Source organism: Vigna umbellata, chromosome 2 (assembly GCF_029865625.1).
Source record: "Vigna umbellata cultivar VRB3 chromosome 2, Vumbellata_1.0, whole genome shotgun sequence".
Taxonomy (NCBI): Eukaryota; Viridiplantae; Streptophyta; class Magnoliopsida; order Fabales; family Fabaceae; genus Vigna; species Vigna umbellata.
In genome coordinates this window covers 31775465-31784021 of record NC_142166.1, presented here as the reverse complement: position 1 = coordinate 31784021, position 8557 = coordinate 31775465, and the positions used below count along the sequence as shown (strand labels likewise).

The window sequence follows — 8557 nt, the reverse complement described above, 5'->3', positions numbered from 1 at the left end:
TTGTTAATTTCCACGCCCAAACGAACGAGCGTCTCCTCTGCTGACACCTGCACTCTCACTTCTGACTTCCGAAACTTCTACGTGACAAGTGGCGCTCATGCATGCAGCGTTTAGTGCGTTTTTAATGCACTGAACGTGTGGCGCGGTGCATTTATGGAAGCAGTCAGGTGACTCAGCAGTGAAATAAATGACAGATTTGACAGTAATCATGGTTTAACTTTCCGAGACCTCACATTCCACTTATCTACAAAAATTTTCGACCTCGAAAATTAAAGACTCACCCGGAAATAGATTAGGGTATAAGTCCTTCATGGCGCTCTCAACTTCCCACGTTGAATCACCAGTCTTAGCGTCCCACACCATCTTCACCAAACGAACGTCCTTGCCTTTATAGTACTTGGTGTGGCTATCTTCTATACGGACTGGATGCAGCTCCAACGTTCGGTCTGGACGAAGCTGAACGTCCTCCAACTCCAGTACATGTGATGGATTCGCTATATACTTCCGAAGTTGAGAAACGTGGAAAACTGGGTGAAGGTTTGATAGTTGAGGCGGCAATGCAAGCTCGTACGCTACTGGTCCGATCTTCCTCAGAATCTGGTATGGTCCAATGAATTTGGGAGACAGCTTCTTTGGACGAACGACTCGGCCTACACCAGTGATTGGGTTGAGTCGAAGGAACACATGATCTCCAGCAGCGAACTCCAACGGTCTTCTCCTCTTATCAGCATAAGATTTCTACCTACTCAAAGACGTCTTCAACCTCTCCTGAATTTGCTTGACTTTCTCGGTCGTTTGCTGGATAAGCTCAGGTCCAGTTAGCACGTTCTCTCCTTCCTTGAACCAACAAAGTGGCGTTCGACATTTTCTCCCATAAAGTGCTTCAAACGGTGTCATTCCAATGCTCGCCTGGAAACTGTTGTTATACGTGAACTCCACCAGTGGCAAGACTTCATCCATGCGCCCAAGTGATCTAGGACGCACGTCCTCAGCAAGTCTTCTAACGTCTGGATAGTTCTTTCAGACTGGCCGTCCGTTTGTGGATGATACGCTGAACTCATTTGTAGTCTGCTCCCTAACTCACCTTGTAGAGATTGCCAAAACCGAGATGTGAATCTCGTGTCTCGGTCAGAAACTATGCTTGAAGGCACTCCATGCAGACGAACGATCTCCTTAATATACAACTTAGCCAGATTCGTCATCGACATCTTCAAGTTCACGGCCAGGAAGTGGGCGCTCTTCGTTAGTCTGTCCACAATCACCCAAATCGAGTCATGATTTCTGACCGTACGTGGTAGATGGGTCACGAAATCCATGGATATGCTATCCCACTTCCATTCGGGAATTTCCAATTGCTGCAGTAGGCCGCCAGGTCTTTGGTGTTCCGCCTTCGCTCGTTGACAGGTTAGACAAGATGCCACAAAACGAGCGACATCGCTCTTCATTCCAGGCCACCAAAATGATTTCCGGAGGTCTTGATACATCTTAGTCATGCCAGGGTGCATGCTAAGACGACTGTGATGACCTTCCTCCAGAATAATTCTCTTCAGCTCGCCATCATCTGGAACGCACGTCCTACCCAGATAACGCAACATGCCATCCGTTCCCGTATTGAACCCCTTAGCTTGATCCGAACCGAGCGCGCTCAAAATCTTCACCAGCTCCTCATCCTCACGTTGCTTCACTCTAATCCGATCAAACACATCGCTAGATATTCTAAGGTTACAGCACTTGATGCTGCTCGGTTCTAACTCAAACTGTAACCTTAGATCTCTGAAACTCTCTACTAAGCTCAACTCGCGCACCATCATGGACGACACATGCACCACCTTTCTGCTTAGAGCGTCCGCTACCACGTTAGCTTTCCCAGGGTGATACAGCAGCTCAAAATCATAATCATTCAGAAATTCTAGCCAACGCCTCTGCCTCATGTTCAACTCCTTCTGATCAAATAAATATTTGAGGCTCTTGTGATCACTGAAGACTTGGAACGTGGATCCGTACAAGAAATGTCTCCAAATCTTCACGCAAAAACGACCGCTGCCAAATCCATTCCAGGTCCCGGCCGGTTTCGTGCGTTGGGTAATTCCTTTCGTGAATCCTCAACTGACGAGACGCATAAGCCACCGCTCGCTTCTCTTGCATCAAAACACAACCCAAACCTTGGTGAGAGGCGTCGCAATATACTTCGAAAGGTTTAGACGCGTCTGGAATAACTAACACTGGAGCGCTCGTCAATTTCACTTTCAACTCCTGGAAACTGGCCTCACAACGATCGGTCCAGGCGAACGACTGGTCTTTACGAGTCAACTGAGTTAGCGGCGCCACTATCTTAGCAAAACCCTCAATGAAACATCTGTAGTAGCCCGCCAGTCCAACAAAACTACGTACCTCAGTGACCGAACGCGGACTCTCCCATTCCAGTACCGCTCACACTTTCGCTGGATCTACCGAGATGCCTCCAGCCGACACCACATGACCCAAAAACTGAATCTCCTTCATCCAGAATTCACACTTAGACAACTTGGCATATAGCTCCTTCTCCCGTAACACTCCAAGTACAAGTCTAAGATGTTCTTCATGCTCGTCTTCGTTCTTGGAATAGATGAGAATATCATCTATGAAGACGACCACAAACTTATCCAAATAAGGCCTGAATATGCGGTTCATATATTCCATGAACACGGCTGGAGCGTTCGTTACTCCAAAAGGCATCACCACATATTCATAATGCCCATAGCGAGACCTGAATGCTGTCTTCTGGATGTCGTCCTCCTTAACCCTGATTTGATGATACCCGGATCTCAAATCTATCTTTGAGAACACTGCAGCCCCATGCAACTGATCCAGCAGGTCATCTATCCTTGGCAATGGGTATTTGTTCTTGACGGTCAGCTTATTCAATTGCCTGTAGTCTATACATAACTGAGAGCTGCCATCCTTCTTCCTTACTAACAGCACGGGCGCTCCCCAGGGTGATACGCTCGGCCTAATGAATTTCTTCTCTATCAACTCTTCAATTTGCTCCTTGAGTTCAGCTAACTCAGCAGGCGACATTCGATATGGCTGAACCGAGATAGGAGCCGCTGTCGTCACCAAATCAATGGTAAACTCCACTTCACGACGAGGGGGAAGTCCAGGTATCTCTTCCGGGAAAACGTCCGCAAATTCTTTCACAACCGATCGTCCATTGCTGTCACTATTGGACGATCGTCCTAAATTCGCATTCCCAACTTCTCCATCTTCATGCGTCATAATGAGAAAACAGCTGGCGCCTTCCATAATGTCTTCTTTCAGTTGGCCGAGCATCACTGAAAGAACTTCTTCTTCTTCACCAGGGAAGATCAATTCCTTCGCTCCACAATCAATAAGAATGCGATTGGCAGCCAACCAATCCATTCCTAAAATCACCTCCAAACCTTGAAGAGGTAAGCAGATGAGGCTAACCTTAAACTTACGCCCTTCCACTTCTATAGGACACTTGACGCACATAGTGGACGTCCTAACCTCACCCGCTGCTGGTGTAGACACCACCAGATCAAACTGCATCTCGCTCACTTCTAATCCCAGCTTTTCAACACACGCCTTCGAGATGAAAGAGTGCGTTGCCCCCGAATCATACAAAGCACAGCACGGTCTACCAAACAGCATGCATTCACCAATTATAAGATTACCTGAGCTCGCTGCCTCAGCGCTCGTTATAGCATACACTCGCCCACTCGCTTGGGCTCGTCCTCCTCTTGGCTGATTCCTCCCAGCATTCGGCGGCCTCATCACTGCACGCCCACTCATATTGCACTCATGATCCAAGTGCCCATTCCTTCCGCAACGGTTGCAGTGCTTTCCTCCCACCAACTGAGGGCAAGAAGACCTATAATGCGGTCCTCCGCACCGGAAACAAACCACACTTCCCTGTCCAGACTGTCCGACAGGGATTACTGCTTGAGATCCGCTCGTCTGAGAAGGCTGGTTTGGACGAGCGTATGGAGGTCTCCTCTGAACAGTTCCTCCTCTGGACACGATCGGTCCCCTACTCACCTGTTGCTGCCTCTTCAACCGTTCCGCCTCTGCCATATTCTTCTCCAAAACCTTGGCTCGCTCAACCATAGCAGGAAACGACCGGATACATAAACTTGAGATCAATACTTTCAGGTCACTCCTCAGCCCATTCTCAAATTTCCTGCACTGCCACTCCTCACTGGTGGCCATCGTATTGAACCTCAGAAGATGTTTAAAGGTGTTGGTATACTCCGACACTGACTTTGCCCCTTGTGACAGTTGAAGAAACTCAACTTCCTTAGCGTAACGAACGCTATCTGGGAAGTACTCCTCATAAAATTTGCCTCTGAAAACCGCCCAGGTGATGGGATTCTGAGCGTCCGTTAAGATGGCTTTCATACTCTTCCACCAGTGGCTAGCTTCACCAGTCAACAAGTACTCTGTAAAAGCCAAGCGGCTTTCATCTGGACACCTCTTAGCGTCGTAAATACGCTCCATGTCTCTCAGCCACTGGTCCGCCTCATCAGGAAGGCATTTTCCACTGAATTTAGCCGGATGATGTTGGAGGAAACTCTCCAAACTCCATTCAGCTGTAGGCGGGGCAGCGTTGGAAGAAGACGCTCCCGGGGTGTGTCTTGTAGCAGCTAAGATCTCCATTAATTGTCTTTGCGTCGTCTCAGAATTGGCACGAGAGGCCTCCAAACTCTGCATAGCGGCCTGGTTTTGCTGCATCAGAGTGGCGTTCTGTTCCAGTAAAGTTGTGTTTTGTTGATGCAGCCTTTCAACCACGGTTTCCAACAACCTAGTGTTGCTGGACGTATCGGACTCATTCGGTTGAGGAGGAGGAGGAAGTCTAGGCGCCATTAGTTCTCTGGATCAGAGAAAAACGAGCGTTAGTAATGTTCAAGAGTTAAAACAATAACTCATTAACACATAATAAGCACACAGCAAAAACGTAGTGCACTCATAACCTACAGTGTTCCTTAAAAGGACAAAACTGCTCTGATACCACTAATGTAACATCCCAAAATATAGTAATTACCATAATCAGAATTAATTACATTAATCATATAAAACAGTGCAGTCTTACAAATCTGAACGAGCGTCAAAATGCCGAACGGCATAATCATGCAGAAATAACGAACGCTTATACAAGCAAGAGTTCAGGGACGAACGGTCTTACAAAACTATAACCGAACGTTCGAAATAACATTAATAAAGCTAACTACAGACACCCGCGAGCGCTCTAAGGCTCGACTTTAACTTCTACATCCACCAGGTTAGCGTCTTCCAAATTTTCTTCTTCTAGCACTTCTTCAAGTGACGCACCTCCATCTGCTCACATCCACACGGATGATCATTGCAATGACAGGACGAACGTACATATACAAGGCGACAACACAAGGAAACGAAAGGGTAAGCTTATATAATTTAAATTATACATCAACACATACAATAAACATATCATTTCACACAAGCACATAGTTTTAACATGTAACATCATGTAACTCTATATATATATATATAAGTAAGACGACCGTCCGGACTGTATGATATGTGTAGCTACAGGCGTCCTCGCACCCGAGTGGTGTAGTAGCCGGGATATACCTAATCAGCTGCCACTCGAGGTTAGTCCGTTCTTACGTCGCTCATGTTAACTTATGGACTAAGGACCTCCTGCCATTCCCACACATGAACTACTCCCCTCTACGTGAGGATGAGTGTCACGGAATATCAGGATGGACCAAGCCTGGCTTAGCTTATCCACAGTCATACTTTTCCAAATTTAACATTCAAATATATATAAGAGACGTTCCTCCATGGAACGCTCGTTCAAATCCCATACTCATAGAATCACTCAATATAGTGTTCGCATGGTAAGATCTTATAATTTATCATCATTCTCATATTTAACTTTAAGAGCATAAAAGGACGAACGTTCAGTCCTTTGAAGAATTTAGGACGAACGTTCAATTAAAGTAATGGATGGACGAACGTGACTCTCTGTTTGGTCAGTTAAATGTACTGACTCTATTGAAGGTAATGATACTTAGAAATTTCATAATAAAGAAGATATGGGACCAGATTCAATGTACCAAGGATGGTCAATAATACTTAGAATTTTCTTTGTAAAATTTTATATATAAAGAACCGATGTCAGTAATTGAACGAACGTAAGAGGATGAATACTGTAATATTTGAACGAACGCTATTTACATTCGTTAATGAATCAAAGATAAGGACGAGCGTTCAATATAAGACCGAACACTTCATTAAAACGAACCCTTAGGTAGACGACCAAGAATCAATCTTGACGAACGCTTAGAATAAGTCCGAGCGCTCTTTAGGACGAACGCTTGATTTAACACCAAACGTTGTTTAGGACGAACGTTCGGTATCAGACCGAACGCTATTAAGGACGAACGCTTGGTATACGACCGAGCGCTCTTTAGAACGAACGCTCGGTATAAGACCGAACGTTTCTTAATTCAATATTATTTAATTTAAAGCATACTACAACTCTATGCTGAGCCGAACGCTCAAACATAGTAATTCAATGAAGGCGCTCGTTCTCAAACCGAACTCTTTCCAAATGAAAGAATTCTACTCTAAGTCTTTGTCAGGGAAACCGAACGGTATAAGACCGTACGATGACGAACGTAATTTATCATAGAGAGAATTATCATATTCAGATTTTTTTCCAACTATCTTAACTTTTCATTTTTCATAAGATTCATACTTCATAACTTCACATCCAATATTAATCTACAGATCTTATAGAATTTATCGCATTAATAACTCATACATTACATTAATCATCCATCTTCCATACATATCAAACCAACATGCGGATCAACCAAATAAGAATTCATATTCATCCATACAATCAGTACTCGTTCATGCATACTCAAACAGCCCACATACATATCTTCATAACATTCTTTCATACAACACACAAGTATAAATTAAACATATAAGCTTCCCTTACCTGGATAGCAGTGTATTCCCAAAGAGCAAGATTTAGTGCTTCCTCTAACAAATTCCTACCCTCAGGTTTCGCTCAACAGTTTCCACTTAATCTAAAACACCAGAAATTGTAATAACTCAGACCTAGTACCCATGCATGCAACCAGAACTAGGGTTCGCATGAAACCAAAAGGACGAAAGCTTAGCAATGAGGACTTACCAGTTCCGTTCCAAATTCTGTTCGGATCAGAATGATGCTCACGTCTCCAGGAACGTTTCTACAGTTCTGAAACGTGATCGGAGAAGGGAATGATGAGTTACAGTAGAGAGAAGGTGAACTGGTTCTAGAGAGAAGTTGGAGAAAATGAAAGGTTTGGTTCTGAGGAAGAAGAAGAGTGCGTGCAGGTGAGAGAGCGTTTTTCGAAACTCAGTTTTGTTAATTTCCACGCCCAAACGAACGAGCGTCTCCTCTGCTGACACCTGCACTCTCACTTCTGACTTCCGAAACTTTTACGTGACAAGTGGCGCTCATGCATGCAGCGTTTAGTGCGTTTTTAATGCACTGAACGTGTGGCGCGGTGCATTTATGGAAGCAGTCAGGTGACTCAGCAGTGAAATAAATGACAGATTTGACAGTAATCATGGTTTAACTTTCCGAGACCTCACAGGATGTAGAAGATTTAAAGAATAAAATAAACTTGTTCTTATAAAATACAGTGCAAAATAGTACCATATAGTGGACGTGCCGGAGTGGTTATAGGGCATGACTAGAAATCATGTGGTCTCTGCCCGCGTACTTTAGAAGATAATAAAACTAAAATAATTTAGTTTTTTTTTATGATTTTGTATTAAAATTGTTGGTGGATAAATAAATAAATTTATAATTTTATTATTTAATTTTTTTCTTAATATATGTTGTGGTTTTTATGATTTACATGGATATTTTTGTATATATTTTTCAATGAGAAAGTTGTGGTTGCAGGTTGTAAAATGATCACAAGTTTTATGATCAAAATCATGAAACTGATTAACTATGCGCAATTTAACAGATTCAACGGATTTATAATCGGTTAAATATTTCTCATTGCAGTTATCTTAATTTGTTACATACATAATGCAATTGATTAAGTGGTAGAAAATGGATTTACATGTTTATAACTGTTGTTTTGAGTTGCTTAACATGTTCTAACTGTTCTTATGTATATGTTTAACATATTATACATGTCATATGTTGCATATTGATCAAAATCATTTTGAAACTCATTATATATATGCTTCATTATGAAATAACACCACGATATATATTCTTAAACATTTTTCATATATTTAGCTGCTTACTAGCTGATATATGCAATAATATTGTGTGTTTCATATAATTTGCATACATCATCTTAAGTATTAGTGATGAGTGAACATTTATGCCCACATTTTAGATTTAATTTTAAAATTTTAGTGGAATAATTGTGCTTAAGGCTTTGTTCACTTGAATGGATTTGGGGGAGAGTGATTGAGGGGATTTGAGAGGATTTGAAGGTAATTTTTTTTTTGTTTATTTGATTGAATTTGGAGGTAAATGAGAGTGGATTTGGAA

At 42.9% G+C, this 8557-nt stretch overlaps 1 protein-coding gene across 1 annotated transcript; it reads right to left on the bottom strand.

Moving 5' to 3' along the window:
* Window positions 1–1974: 1974 nt before the first annotated feature.
* On the bottom strand, window positions 1975–4710 carry LOC148203808 (uncharacterized). Its single transcript, XM_088107764.1, has 5 exons — window positions 3675–4710; window positions 2957–3356; window positions 2704–2863; window positions 2435–2595; window positions 1975–2356 (listed from the first exon to the last, which is right to left on the bottom strand). The coding sequence occupies exons 1-5, from the start codon at window positions 4708–4710 to the stop codon at window positions 1975–1977; spliced, it is 2139 nt and encodes a 712-aa protein (XP_087963890.1).
* Between the last annotated feature and the right edge of the window lie 3847 nt (window positions 4711–8557).

Bases quoted from the DNA above. Each gene is read 5' to 3' on its own strand.
- LOC148203808 (XM_088107764.1), bottom strand. From the start codon at position 4,710: ATGCAGAGTTTGGAGGCCTCTCGTGCCAATTCTGAGACGACGCAAAGA. The intron at 3,357-3,674 runs GTAATCTTATAA...TTGATTGTGGAG, and splicing joins CGCTGAGGCAGCGAGCTCAG to CGAAGGAATTGATCTTCCCT. The intron at 2,357-2,434 runs GTGAGCGGTACT...GGGCTACTACAG, and splicing joins TCGGTAGATCCAGCGAAAGT to ATGTTTCATTGAGGGTTTTG.